The following is a 15,028-nucleotide window of genomic DNA, read 5'->3' on the forward strand; positions in this document are numbered from 1 at the left end:
GTGTGGCTGATTGTAACTACCAAGGATGCACAAGGGGAATGTGTGTGTGTGTGTGTGTGTGTGTGTGTGTGTGTGTGTGTGTGTGTGTGTGTGTGTGTGTGTGTGGATGCATAATCCAATCTAGTCATGACAATGAAAGGACCAACAGTGGTAAACTTCCCAGATGTTTCTGCCTCCCCCTGAAGGCTATTACATGTACAAACCTGTTTATCTGAATGTAATTGTATTATACATACATGCCACTTGATTTAAATGTAATTATATTACATGGTGGCATGTTTACTTAAATGGAATTGCATTATTTATGGTAACGGACATTTAATGAAACATTTGAGATGTGGCCCCACCCATTATTAAGGTAGTATCAGTAATTGACATTGGGTACCAGACTGTTTCATTGATCACCATTTTAAAAGCGGCAGTTTGTTTTTACAAAAGCAAATGCATTTAGCATTAGGGGAAATTAGTAGAAGACAAAGCTTGGTTCTCTGTGAGCAGTGAGTAAACAAAAGAATGCATGTATATATGATTATTCTAAATGTACATTTGAGATTTCAGACATCTTCGTTTTACACATTGCTAAACTAAAAAGGAATGTTTTAACAACTTTCCATTGTTTATTTATGCTGGCATGTCTGAGGTTATTATGTGTATATAATTACTATATTACTGTTAAGGCTGAACTGACAGTAATACAGAAATAATTTTCAACCTCAATAAGTCCCTTCAGTTTGATATGTACATATTGTACTTACTGGCTAGAGATGATTTTGCAGGGTTTATGTATCAACATAAAAAGAAAATTAAGTAGTTGTTTTATGTAACATGTAATGATGTAAACAGAGTTTTCTCATTTTAGCTGCAGCACGTGTGTGTGTGTGTGTGTGTGCGTGCGCGTGTGTGTGTGTGTAAGTGTCTGTTGTCTTTAACCTTCTGTTCTCTCAATTCACTGCCTGAATCATACATAAAATTAACGTGACTGACTGTCAAATGCTACCTTTAAAGGAAAGGTGACAAAAGCAAGACTATGGTGAGAGCTCAAAGCCATAAGGTCTTCACATTATTCACAGGATCCCGTTTCTAATGGGAGGTCTGATGTGTGGAGAAGAACAGATGCAGGAAGTGATAATACTGTATACAGGTGGCTTACAAGTATTCAACTCCATTAGAGGTTGTCAGATTTGTCTGAAGTACAAATCATGCATTGAGATTCTTCATGTAATATTTTTATTTTAAAGACTGGCCCTAAAATAAACTACTTTTAAGGAACATTAGTTTAATGTTATACAATATTCTGTAAGAAAACAAATTACTGTACTGTATTGGAAATTCTCCATGTTTAATTGCCATGTTGACTTACAATTAGACTCATGTGAATAACCCCTTATCTATTAGACTGTAAATTCGATTCTAAGGAAGTTAGAGACAAATTCATAGAAAAGCAAACAAATTAGGAAAAGGCTAAAAATTAATAATCAAGGGGGCACAGTTGGATAAATAGTGAAGCAATTAAAGCTGCACCATACCACCTGACACTGAGCAAGGAGGGAAGCCACTATCAATTGACTCTGCAGGAGCTACAGAGTTCATTACAGAGCCAAGTGAAGGTGTACCAGTCAAACATATCCAGATCATTGCATAAAACTGATTTGTATGATAAGGTCGTGAGAAGTTAAGATGTTCGACAATTTCTGAAGAAAGTTCGCCTTTCAGTTGGACATGGAATGGTTAAACAACATAGAGGTAAATGTTCAATGACGGCCCAGTCAAGATCTGAATACAATCATGAAACTGTGGCGCTGTTTGAGAATTGTCCTCCCCTGTGTGATCCAACTGGCGTGATCAACCTAGAGCAAATCTAGGCGATTGGGGAAAAATGCCTCTCAAACATTGTGTGATTCTGGTAGATACTTAACCCAAAAGACTCAAAGCTATTATTACAGCAAAATCTGGGTCTACCGAGTAATATTGTGTCAGGGTTGACTACAGCATTTTTTAGCTTTTTATTTTCCCACTCAAAAATAAATAATTTTGACTTTAAAAGTTAATGTTAGACATCACTTGAAATCCCCAAAAATCTCATAACTTTTAAGGGAGCCATTTGCAAATGGAAGGCAGGACAGTCATGTATCAATAAAAAAAAAAAAAAAAAAAAAAAATATATATATATATATATATATATATATATATATATATATATATATATATATATATATATATATATATATTCTCTCCCCTATTCTATATACCCTTCTCAGTCCTTCCATCACATAGTCTTCCACCTTTTCTACTTTCCACCTAGCAGTCTTGGTCTCTCCTCTCCTGGGGAGGTCTATTGATCCACAAGCAGCAGGGAGGCCAGTATAGATCAGACACAGCAGGTTGGCAACCAGGTGAATGACAGGTCAAACTATTTGTGTGTGTGTGTGTGTGTGTGTCTGTCTGTCTGTCTGTCTGTCTGTCTGTCTGTCTGTCTGTCTGTCTGTCTGTCTGTCAAACAATATTATTCAGATTATTCCTTAAATTATACACACATACCCCAATGATGCTGAGTCCTTTGAGATAATCCATCCGTGGCTGAGCCTGGGGAACACAACCTGCTACTACCACTTTTTTCTGCTGGTCCTGGGCTTTTCTGTACAAACAAATGCAAATAGAAGTGATAAGAGAGAAGATTAATATTAGTACAATAATAAGTAACAGGAATTTTTGCACCACTTCCACAATCCAAGGTAAAACTATTCAATCTAACCAAGTGAAAAACATGATGACTAACGGAAAGATGGCAACACACTATCTCACTGTCGTCTCAAAACTTAAGAGCAGCATTAACGGTTATGTACTGGCCACTATATGACTAATGCATCGCAGACTTCCACTTGCAACTATGTGTGCTCATGAAAAATGGTAGGTTCACAAGAAAAGAGGACATAGTTCAATTGCAATATTCAATGACAGAATGGAACTTCTGAGGTAAACACTTGAAGGGTACTTCAAAATCTGTTTTCCTGAGCCATTAATGAAGACAAACTGGCTTGATGGGACTGAACAACACTCATATCAGTTGCTTTTAATGACAGAGACTTTATGCATCCTGTATCAAATACAAAAACATCTAGAAAGCAACATACATCAGGAGACACTGAATGTGTTTTCTATCATCTGTATTAAAAAGAAATGAATAAGAAAATATCACTCTCAAGGGTTCTTTTCACAGACTCATAAGGGATAGGGTCAGTTGGTTGCACATCAACGAGCGGATCCTACAGTTTGTCAGTAATGATCCATGTGGCAAAGTGAAACTGTGGTATCTGTCTGTGAAATTTTCAAATACAAGGACCCTCTTGGTTTGTTTTCCCTGGTGGCATGTAAGCTATTAACTCCTGAAAAGTCCACATAATAACTGAAAAGAATTTACTCAAGGTACTTCCCAAGGTGTAAACTTAGTTTGTTATGTCAGCTACATGAAACTTATGACAGGACTTCTTCAGCTTTTTGATTTTTAAAAAAAAAAAAAAAAGAAAAAAAAGAAAAAAGAAATCCGTCTAATTTCGTTATGGTAAACTACAAAGATGAACTGTGCAGTGATCCACTGACCACTTCATACAAATGTTTGTCTTCCACACTTTAACAACCGATGCCATTAAGCATCAGTAAAACCTCCCTAGAATTCACTGAATTTAATTGTTTTAGTTTGAATGACTGAAAACCAAGGTGAATGTATCACATTGGTCTGACATCTGAAGACAACAACATAACTAAGCCAAAACTGGGGTGGTCACTGGCAAGAAAAGAGTAAATACTGATAAGGCATTTTACATTGACTATTTCTTACAAATTAAAGTTAGCACCATGAATCCCATGTTCAAGATAATTTTAATTTAAAAGGGCTGGACAGATAGCATAACAGTGTGGCAAACCACAAGGAAAGTGTGTGTGTGTGTGTGTGTGTGTGTGTGTGTGTGTGTGTGTGTGTGTGTGTGTGTGTGCGTGCGTGTGTGTGTGCGCGTGTGTGTGTGTGTGTGTGTGTGTGTGTGTATTCAACTGTGTGTGCCTGCGTGCATGTGAGTCTTTATGTCACCTCCAGTTAGTGACAGCGAGATTTGAGACACTCGGTCTGTCTGACAAAAGCTTTTGGAAAAGCTGCCCAGACTCCAACATGAATCTTTAATAATGAAGCCTCTTGACAGCTGGAGCAAGAGAGGGAGGGAGGAATGGAGGGGGAAGGCATGCAAGTGAGGGAGGAATTATGGGTGGGGGACAGAGGAGGAGCAATGAAACTGGATGCAAACTGTCAGTTGAGTTTTAATGCAGACTATGTTTGTATTCTTCAGCAAAACAAAGAGGGAGTGACAGAGGTAGAGGGGGTGTGTGAGTGGGGGGAGAGAGAGAGAAAGGTGAAGGTAGACAACTCAATTCAAAGTCAGCTTACACTGTCGTGAATGAGGAAGGTAGGGATAGATGAAAGCTAAAGTTGGTGAGACATGAGTGGAGACATGACGGGAAGGGAGATAAAGGCAGAAATGAAGTTGTTTTTAATCATTATTTTGACTATTCAGAGCTGTTTGTATTATTCAGAGCTATTTTAGTGACTCTTCTCATCTTCACTTCTCAATCTAACTCTTTATCGGCGTACAAGTGTTGAGCAAGTACAAACAAATTACTTAAGATGCCAAAAAAAGATGAAACATGAAGAAAGAAGAAAGTCTGTTGGATATGATGCCTCACAGCAAACTGTTTTAACAGCACATTCAGACAAACTGCACTACTATTGATCTTTAGAAGTGCGCATTTCCACTGTGCATATAAATTCACTGGTTTTATTCACTGACCTTTTGCCTTTATTATTGAAGGTAACAAATACTATCCATGCCACTGTTACTGTCTTTTCCAGTGAAAACAGACCTTGAAAACAAGCTAATGCAAGGACGAATGTAGCAGAAGTATACAATGATGCTGGTAAATTAAAGATGGATGGACGTTAACTTTGAAGACTGGGTGAGGTGAGACACTGGAAGACAAGAAAAAGGGATAATGTCCGCTTGGAGTAGCTTGTTCTCTACACATCCCCTCATGAAGGACTCCCATTGGCGTCACTACACACACACACAAACACACACACACACACACACACAGTAGGGGTGCGTCTGCATAATTCACACCGTCTCCTGCCAAAATGCACCAAACGTTCCTTTAATGCGCTACTCGCTCCCCGCCCACAGACTCGGAGCCATAGCTGACACAGAGAGTAAGCAGACAGCGCCTGAGCCGTCGCCTCAGCGCCCCAGGGGGAACAGGCCAATCACGTCGCACACAGTTCGTGGATGGGATGAGATGGAATGGGATTATGCGATGCGGTTGCCGTGGTGATACTTTTGAGCCCAACCGAGCGCTCACTGCCAGTGACCCGGACCAGAGCAGATGCCCCCCGAGACCAGAGTACGTGGTGTGTGTACGTGTGTGCACGCGCATGTGGATGCATGCGCACACATGTTTCCTTGGCACCTCGCCCTAAATCTCTACGGCCCCCTGTCAACTCTGCGTTACTGCTCTCCATAGCCTCAAGACCACACACACACACACACACACACACACACACACACACACACACACACACACACACACACACACACACACACACACACACACACACACACACACACACACACACACACACACACACACACACACACACAGGGTCCGAACACCCACGTGCTCTGAACATACTGTATAGACACATAATAATGGTCACAGACTGCAATGGCAAAAGCCGACAGTAGTCTATGCATACATGTATGACCTCTGTGGTATGGATGTATGGTAGGGAGGGCTGTGCTGTACATACTGGTTTTTGACAGCTGAGTGGACACAGTGAATCAGTCAAATTAGACCGGACTAAATGTCCAACTGAATTGATCAGGTTGACTTGGAGAAGCCCCTTGCTGCAAATATGACATTAAAATAACTCTAGGCATTAAGATGTACCACACTGCATGACCTATATAGGGGCCTCTTCAACTTTCTCCCCACAAAACTTGAAGTGATAGAGGAGCACTTCCATTGCAGATTATGGCTCATATAGAAACATTTACATGACTGCAATTAAAATATAGTGCCATCGCTCTATATATGAGCCACAATGCTGACGTTCTCACATTCTGCCACAAAATATAAAAAAACATTGAACATTAAGTGGTGTTTTTGTCTTATGTAGTTATGTTCATTGTAATTAAGTTTCCAGTAATGGTAACGACCTAACTGCAAAAGAAACATATATCCAATATGTCATTTTAATTTGAGTAGACATGGGGACAAACATTTAGGTACAAATACCTTGAACCTCATCTAATTTTTCTGCCTGTTTTGGAGAAACATCCAAGGCCAAAAAGACAAGCAGATGTGAGCTGTGTGTGTGTGTGTGTGTGTGTGTGTGTGTGTGTGTGTGTGTGTGTGTGTGTGTGTGTGTGTGTGTGTGTACATGCGTGTCTGTCCTTTCAATGACTACTCTTGCTGCCAAACACCCTCAGCTCCTTACAGATATCTACATAGGGGGGTAGAGGATGAGCTCATTACACACACACACACACAAACACACACACAGAGTCAGCCATATGCTCCTTAACAAACACGTTGCTTAAAGGATGAGGTCATACTGGTAAAGAGTAGTGAGGACAGGTTGTGCAACTGAGATGTACATATAGGCAGCCTGATTAGCTGTGTGCTTCTAAACACAATGACCTGATTCTATGAACCATCCCTGTTAGAAAAAATGTTTAAATACCAACTATTGTCTTGATTCAGCTTATTTCAATTGGCCATTTTTCATTCTACAGCAAAAAGAGTGCATTGCAATTCAATCTAGCATAACTGATTTATTCTCATTACATCCATACTTCCCCTGTCCTTGCTCCTCTCCTCCCTCATCCTCTCATCTGCACTCCGACAGTTTTCTGGCTGAGTTGACAGCGAGCCAGCCAATCAGCACACTCCTGACCTCTCTGCATTAGCATAAGCAGCAAGGGGCAAGGTTAAGTACCCATCAAGCCTCAGTAATTAAGATGTGAGTTGGTGTGTGCAAGAGTGTGTGAGAGTGTGATAAAGCAAGTGAGAGAGACAGCCCAAATGTATTTAATCTTCCACTTCACATTTTTTTTCACTTCCACAAACTTATAACAATGCTGTCTTGGGATTGTCACTGTCTCAATTTAAATTCCACATATATTACGTTAGTAACTTACTTTTGATCTACAGAGGGTACTATACTGTATGTATGTGTATTTGTTTAATGTTTTATTCATTTTTCCATATTTATTTTGCTGCATGTTTTCTCCCTCACAGCAGGCTATGTACAGTATCTCCATCCCTGACTGACAGCCTGGACTGAATGAATTTGGGGAAAACACACTTTGTTACTCTGACAGGGAATGCTTCCTCTCCTCTGTGAATAAATGTACTGGCAAACTTTACTAAAACAACTGTCAAAATACAAACAGTATAAATAAAACAGCAGCTAACTCTGGGCCTGTGGGATCTGACTTAACTCAAGCTCAACTAAATGAAAGCTGTTAATACACTAGACCAGGGGCCTCTTGGAGATGGAGCTGTGAGAGAGGAGGAAGAGGAAGAGACGTGCAAGTGATTGACAAGAAACTGTCAAAAGAACATCTTTATACATGTAAAAAAAAAAAGGGAGGAGGGAGGAAATGACACAGGTGAGTGTAAAACAGGAAATACAGGATGTTAGGAGAAGATAAAAGGCAGGAAAACATGACAGATGAAGCAGAGGGAGAGTCAGTTGAGTGTCAAAATCCAATTGATCCCTCTATATGTTAATGGACAGTTTTAACAGTAACCTTCTAATGTGGTACAAGTGTCCAATTATTATCTAATACAGTTCACTTCTACAGCAACACACAGCTACACCACTCTGCTCTGTCTGGCTGACTGATAATTCCAGTATCTATCCAACTGAATATGTACAGTACATATATCAGTAGCTGGATTTTATTGATAAATCCTGTCTAAGATTAAGTTAGTTTGGATAAGGAAATTGTAGAAAATATTAACTGACAAAATTTCCTGTCGTTTTGATATTACTACCATTTCATTCTTATTGTAAAATTCAGGGCTTCCGTTTTGGGGTAATTAAGCACATTACAAATCCTATTTAAAGTTGGAGTAAGTGATTCTGGTGATGATTCCTCTCCGAGATTGTCCTGACACTATGGATTGATGATGCACAGCATAAGCAGTCACTGTCGATAGTTTTTAAGTTCAATTAACAGATAATAGTTGACCAGAATTTGTCCAATTTGTCCAGGAAATCTTTTACAAAATGTGAACCACAAACCAAAACAGAAATCCTAAAAATAATAAAAACTGAATGTCACTGTTAGCTTAATCACACAACAATTCCAGAAGATATTGATGATTTAGGGAGAAAAAAAAAGGTAAAGGTATTTTCAAACAGGGTTAAACAAGGGGATTCAGTCACTACAACCGGTTGCATAATGGGAAAAATACAGAAATATGTCAGGAGGGGAAGGAACAAACAGGGGAGTGTGGAGGAGAAAAAAGTCTAAGTAAGGAAAAAACGGTGCTAGAGAGAACATTTTCATAACCATGTGAGGAGTGGAAGGATGACAACAGCACTCAAAAAGAAATGAAGGGGGGTGGTGGGCTCAGCCGCTGTGAAGGAGGATTGTGATTGAGGGATGAGAGAGGGGTTTGAGAAGTAAAGCTGCAGAATCCCCCTCTCTCTAAGGAACACGTATGTGGGAGAAAACTAAAATGGAAGAAAATATAAACTGATGAGAATTTGTTTTTAAGCAAGACAAGAAAAAAGAAGAGGCAAGAAAATGGGGGCACAAGTTAATCAATACAAGATGATTACAGGACAGCAGGTCAATATAAGTGAGTTGTAGTAAGTGATGTACAATATAGATGTAGGCAGCCTAAGCACCTCAGACAAGTTGCAAAGGCCTGATTGAAAACAAGGTTTTGAAAGGCAATCTACATTTTTAAAGGGTTCATATCAGCAGAAGGATCGACATTAATCTGGTTTACCACAACCATAATCTCTCCCTGTACCACTTGGAAAAATAACCATAAAGGAGGGGGGAAAAAAACTTGACTTCCTTTCAGTTTTTCACATTTTCTACCAACGTGGTTAATAAAGGCATTCATATTAGAGCTCTGTTTTACAGGATATAGGCAATCTGTTGACCAATCAATACACATATAACATGGCTAGTTTATGGCTAGTTCACATGGCCTTCGGGTATATCAGAGATAGGATGAAGCCCTATTGTCAACATGGGTCTAGTAAAGGCGAGTAAGAGGAAATGCAAGGCTTTCAGATTATGGCCTTTTAAAAAAAAAAAAAAATGCCTCACACACCTGCCCAGTGCTGTGAAATGGATGACATCTGTCTTGTAAAAAATGAGCCGAATGTGTGATAAATATTGCATTACTGAAAATGAGTTGTATTCACTGCTTGAATGGTTCATAATTTAGAAAATGCTAATAAAAAAAGCAGGAGCATTGGCAAAGGCCCACACAAACATTCAGAAACATATGTGCAGGGAATTGCATCAGAGATGAGCACTTGACTGAACCACAAAGATGGGAAGCCAAAAGCTGAATCCTGGGAAGAGTCCCGTGAGCCACATTTCTAATGCAAAATCCCACTTTCTATAGGCTGTTATGGGACAATGACAGAGGAGCAACCCCTCAGCCCAAGGCTGTTGTGGAGAGAACTACTGGATTAAGACTTGAGGATGGGAAAACAAACATATGGAACTAAATACTCACTATCAATGGGCTACCGTTGTGTTAAAAGGCCCACAAATTGTTTTTCAAAATGGAAATATGTTATCATCAAAATGTAAATAGGAAGGTGCTATGTTAGCAAATATGAGGAGGACTGAACAAAAGTGCACAGTGTTCCAGTGATGATCAGTCCTCTGAGTTAACTAATGTCCATAATAGAGGGTTTTTCTTGCAAACAAGCCACCTAAATGAGGACACTTGAATCTTGTCATCTATTTAACATAAACTGATAAACACACACACAGATCTGGTGTCTAGAACAATGACAGTCGTGTGTTAGTGTGGCAGCTTTAGCCTCAGACTAAACAGGTCGGGTCACAGGGCACACACAGGCATTTATCATTCAGAGCCACAGCCACTCCCCATGAGGCCTCTTGCCTCTGGTTGATTCAATCTGAAAACACAAGAGCATGTGAGTGGGCAGACATACATTTTTCTGGCTGCATGTATACATCATTGCATGTGTATGTATAGCTGTGAGTATATGCATGCATGTAGAGTGCACATGTTGCTGTGCATCTGTACAATTATTTTGATCCAGAAGTGAAGACAAGGGGGAAATCCTTGCTAGGCTGACAGAGGTGAAAGGACACTCATGGTTGAATGAATCCACACAAAATTAGTCCAAGCATAAACAATCATGATTGGTTTCAAGGTCATAAATTATTACAAGCAAGGGTTTGGAAAAGTGGAACGGCACATGCTCAGTGACCTGGAATGCATCAACAATCTTTGCAAATCAACATTCTTTACTTCCAGCATACGCAAAGATAAGATAATTATATTGTTTTAGTAAGGAAGGATTACAACACAGTATCCAAGCTTAACCTGTAAAATTGAGGAACTCCCTAAAATCATGTTTAAGTAACCTTCCTTGATGCTCCACTCTTTATTTATGGGGAAAAAAAAAAAAAAACTGAAAGAAAAATAGTAATATCAAGATACATCCATTTTAGAATACAGGGGACACAGGGATTTTTAACGTGTATTACTGCAAAGCCATTGCTGGTATGTGTACGCCCAATTCATTTGGAGATACTGTAACCACTCCTTATTGCATCTTGAGGCAAATACAGCAGCTCTGAGCACATGTTGCAATCTGAAGTTGCTAAAGGAAGAAAGAGTTTCTATAGAGTAATTTTGAGGACACAAATGAGAGTAATCATGCTACTATATGTATCCACAACTGTCTACAAACCCCACAGATCCATGCTTTGCTTAAGCTGTGGTGTAGCGTGGCGTGGTAACATTAACTCAAAATGTGCACTCACAACAGGAAGCACAAGGAACAGGAACTGGCCCACGACACTACGGCCTGGTCTCATAGCAGCATCAAACAGTGACTACTGACAGGAAAGTCAGAAACAATTCCTCAATCCCTTTATTCCATATCCACACCAAAAGTTAATGAGGTCTATTCTGGACAGAGACCAATGATCAGAACAAGTTTCATGGAAAAAATTACCTCCTTGGCAGAGGTTAAAAATAAACAAATAAATCAATCAATAAATAAGATACACTTCAATACAAAATTTTAAAATGTATTTACTTCTGTTTATTTGCATATATGTTGTGCATCAATGCATGCATTTCCTGAGAGTGTGTCTAGATTTGTCTCATTGAACTTGCATGCATTTGTGTTGCATACATCTATTTTAGACATCTGTTTAAGCAAATTGGTGTACTGTGAGTTATTTACATTATGTGAGCATGCATGAGAAAGCAGATACAGGAGTGCATGAACAGTATACACATTCGGGGACTTTGAGGACTATGGGAGTCTCATTATAGAGCTAAAAAGTCTAAGCATCTATTCAGCCTGGTAATTTCCCTGGCTGATATCTTCTCTCCTGCGCAGCCTGAAGTGGATCCACGGTGGCTCATCAGTCCCTCTAAAAGGCCTCCTCATTTAACCACAGCATATTATTTATTCTAAATAACATTCCTTTATAAGCCAAGGATGCATCATGCACAAAGCCAACTGTCTGAATAAACTGCCATGCAAGACTCCTTACTTGGTAAAAATTAATTTATGGAATGTTTAAAAAAAGGATTTTTTTTTCCCCTCCACACTTCTTGTCTGAGTCGACACCAATTAAAAGGAAGGTTCAAGGCAAGGTTCATTACCATTAGAAAGGAAAAGAGAGGAGGGGGTGAATCGTTGCAAGAAAAAAGGCTCAACAGAATGAGGAGGTGATTTTTAAAATACATTTGGCTTGTTAAAGGATGGTGAATATTTTTCTAGTTGGAAATGAATAGAGCTGCCTCAGCCTCTTTTGTTGAACCACATTTGTTACATCTCTCTCCTTTTCATCTTTTCACACTTTCAATCAGTAAAGATCAGGTGCAATAAAGTTCCAGGTTCTGTGGTCTACAACACATAAAATGTTTTAATACATTTGTCACATTAATGACACTTTTATATGCTAGGTCAAAATGAACCTGAGTTTTTATTCGAAGACTGACCATCCTGTTTCTCTCATTACCACATTGAGATGCATATCAAAAACGTACTAATGGCAGATAAAATATAATTCAAGGCTGGAAAATGTGTAGAAATACTTCATCTACCCATACAATACAGATACAACATACAATTTAAGACGGTTTTCGAATGAACATTTTTATCAGAAAAAAGACAGCTTTTACAGCAAATTGTTAAGAGTTTTGTATATCTAATTTTAGAAAAAAATTAGTCCTCACTACAAATGCGCTGACTGCACATGTGCTAAAACAGTAAACTGGATGTGGGTTTCATGCACTGTATGTACTATATTCCCCTTTCTTTTTCCTATTCTTGTTACACAGGGTTTTCTAATGTTACATTTCATAATGTATTTGAATAAACATTAAGCAGAACACTGGGAAAAAAAGCTATACTAGATAATAAAATTTTATAACATGCACCTAGATGGCACAGACAGAATGCTTTGTGGTTCCTTATCTGACAGGAACACACATGCTGACATCACAAGTCACCACTAAGCCACAGTGATATTCAGGCAGCCAGGGAATGCACAGTTGCTTATATGCCACATGTGGCCTGATACCCCACAGCAGTTCCTCCTACATCCAGCTATCTGTCTGTTTGTTTACAGTACCTCAGAGGTTAAGGACTGCCCCGGGTATGTTAAGGCAACGACCCAACGACCCCCTGCCTTACAGAGGTTGACATCTTGCTGTGAATGTTTCCGTGCATCCATCATTTTTTGCATATACAGTATGTGTACCTATAGCCAAGTTGTAAGCCTTGGGCTTGTGTCACTCCAAATATTGTTTGGTGAAATTGCTTCTTGGCTAGTTTGCAGCACCTTGTCCATCTGCCAGTGAGGTAAAATTAGAAACAAGCCCTCATAAATTAAGTGCAAGATGCATCAATGACAACATCTTCAAGGCACATATTCCACAGCCACATGAATACTACAGATACATATAAATGCAAAACTATAACCACACACATTGAAATGCAACTACATATATAAACTTGTAATTACATGGATTGTTTTTCACATTAGGTTTCGATTGTAAACTCCAAAATCATCTGACATCAAATGTGACCTCCATGTTACCTCCATCATCCTCAGACCACCTATTTTAGTTTCTCTCTTTCTGCAGCATCTCCCTCTTAAAGTTGATCAACCCTTTATGCTGTCATCTGTTTTCTATTCCTATACTTTCTTTTCACTTTGTGCATCACTTCTAACATTTTCCCCCAGGGTTCAAGCATAAGGCATGCAAAGGTCAAAACATCTTACTGTCATCTTGCATGACTTAATGTATATCAAGCCCATCTCTACATAACATATAGAATATGGATGTGACATCCACTGAGAGAGACATTGAAGGAGTGTTTGTATCTTCATCAGTGTACATGCACCACTGTAAAGTTACTCAAATAATTCTGCTGTCACTTGTCACCCCAAAGGTGCATGGAGAATGAACACACTCAATTCAGAGGGAGAGGATGTCATCTTTCATAACTTGCAGCTGGTATAAAGTATCTCAGTGGCTCAGTAATTTCCAGGTCAGTGCCTGTTTAGCTAACACCAGCTGAAAAAGCCTCTGGAATCGTCAGCTCAAAAACAAGACCTCAGCTCAACAGGGAAAATGCCAAAAGCCTACAGGTGCTCCTCAGGAGAACACACACCTCTTTCTGGCCCTAACCCTTTTCTCACTTACAACTGTATCATTTATAATTGATTTGGCTTGTAAAACTAGGATGTTGAAACAGTTGTTAAAAGGATTTCTACTGTTCATAGTCAAATTGTGCAGCACACAGTGAATGTACATTTATGTGGTTTGTGTTTGTGCCCATGTTAGTTGTGGCCACTGTGTTTGTCTGTTTGTGAATAGATCCAGGGTGATCATGTTTCAGTGGCACAGGGTTTGGTTCATTGTCAAATCCCTCTCTGTGTAACTAAAGATACTTGATCAAGAACACGGCAGCTGGTATGCTGGCTATAACACACGCGTGCGCACGTGCGCACGTGCACACACACACACACACACACACACACACACACACACACCTGCCACCTGAGTCAGTCTCTCAGGATTTCTCATCATCATCCACACACACGCACGCACACACACGATCTGAACAATATTTCCAAATGAAAATGAAGTGAATCCATCTAGTCCACACAGCACACGCTATGGTATGAGAAAAATACATAGTCCAGCATTACTGTCTTTCAGGTGAATGAGACTGTTTGACTGAAATCTAGACAGGGAGGGATGGATGGAGCAGCAGGTGTTCTAAGCTTGTGTCAGTACAGGTGAGCAGAGGGTCAGTGAAGTACTCTCCATATGCCATCTGTCAGATCAGCTAACATGTCACACTGACATTTCCCCACATTCAGTAAAACTGTTAGACCATCTAACCCAAACCAATGCTTTACCAATATGAATGGATTTGGTCACTAAATGCCAACTGACTTAAAGCATTCAGAGTGCAAGTTTTATTAATGAGGTTAAATAAGTTGTATATGTCAGCAACCAGTTAATTATTTACTGTTAATCTGTCAGTTATTAAACTGTAAGTGGAAACAAACTAATTTCACCCCCAGTGTTTCCAACTGGTATTAGTGTTGGTGGTGCTGTCGTAAAGATGACTGGATCACTTTCAGTCACATCATCACAGCTATGAACTTCCCAGTGCTAATTCTGTAACTAAAAGCAATATTTATATCTTTGA

The 15,028-nt window shown here is 39.4% G+C and overlaps 1 protein-coding gene across 4 annotated transcripts in view; it reads right to left on the bottom strand.

Moving 5' to 3' along the window:
• The window catches only part of cdkal1 (CDK5 regulatory subunit associated protein 1-like 1), a 225,970-nt gene that overhangs the window by 158,538 nt on the left and 52,404 nt on the right, over positions 1–15,028 (bottom strand). For all 4 annotated transcript variants that reach the window (XM_037074091.1, XM_037074092.1, XM_037074093.1 and 1 more), the window contains exon 5: positions 2,539–2,635. In XM_037074091.1, coding sequence (XP_036929986.1) covers positions 2,539–2,635 — 97 coding nt within the window. The remainder of the gene's footprint in view (positions 1–2,538; positions 2,636–15,028) is intronic.

The sequence above is a fragment of the Acanthopagrus latus genome, chromosome 17, assembly GCF_904848185.1.
Source record: "Acanthopagrus latus isolate v.2019 chromosome 17, fAcaLat1.1, whole genome shotgun sequence".
NCBI lineage: Eukaryota > Metazoa > Chordata > Actinopteri > Spariformes > Sparidae > Acanthopagrus > Acanthopagrus latus.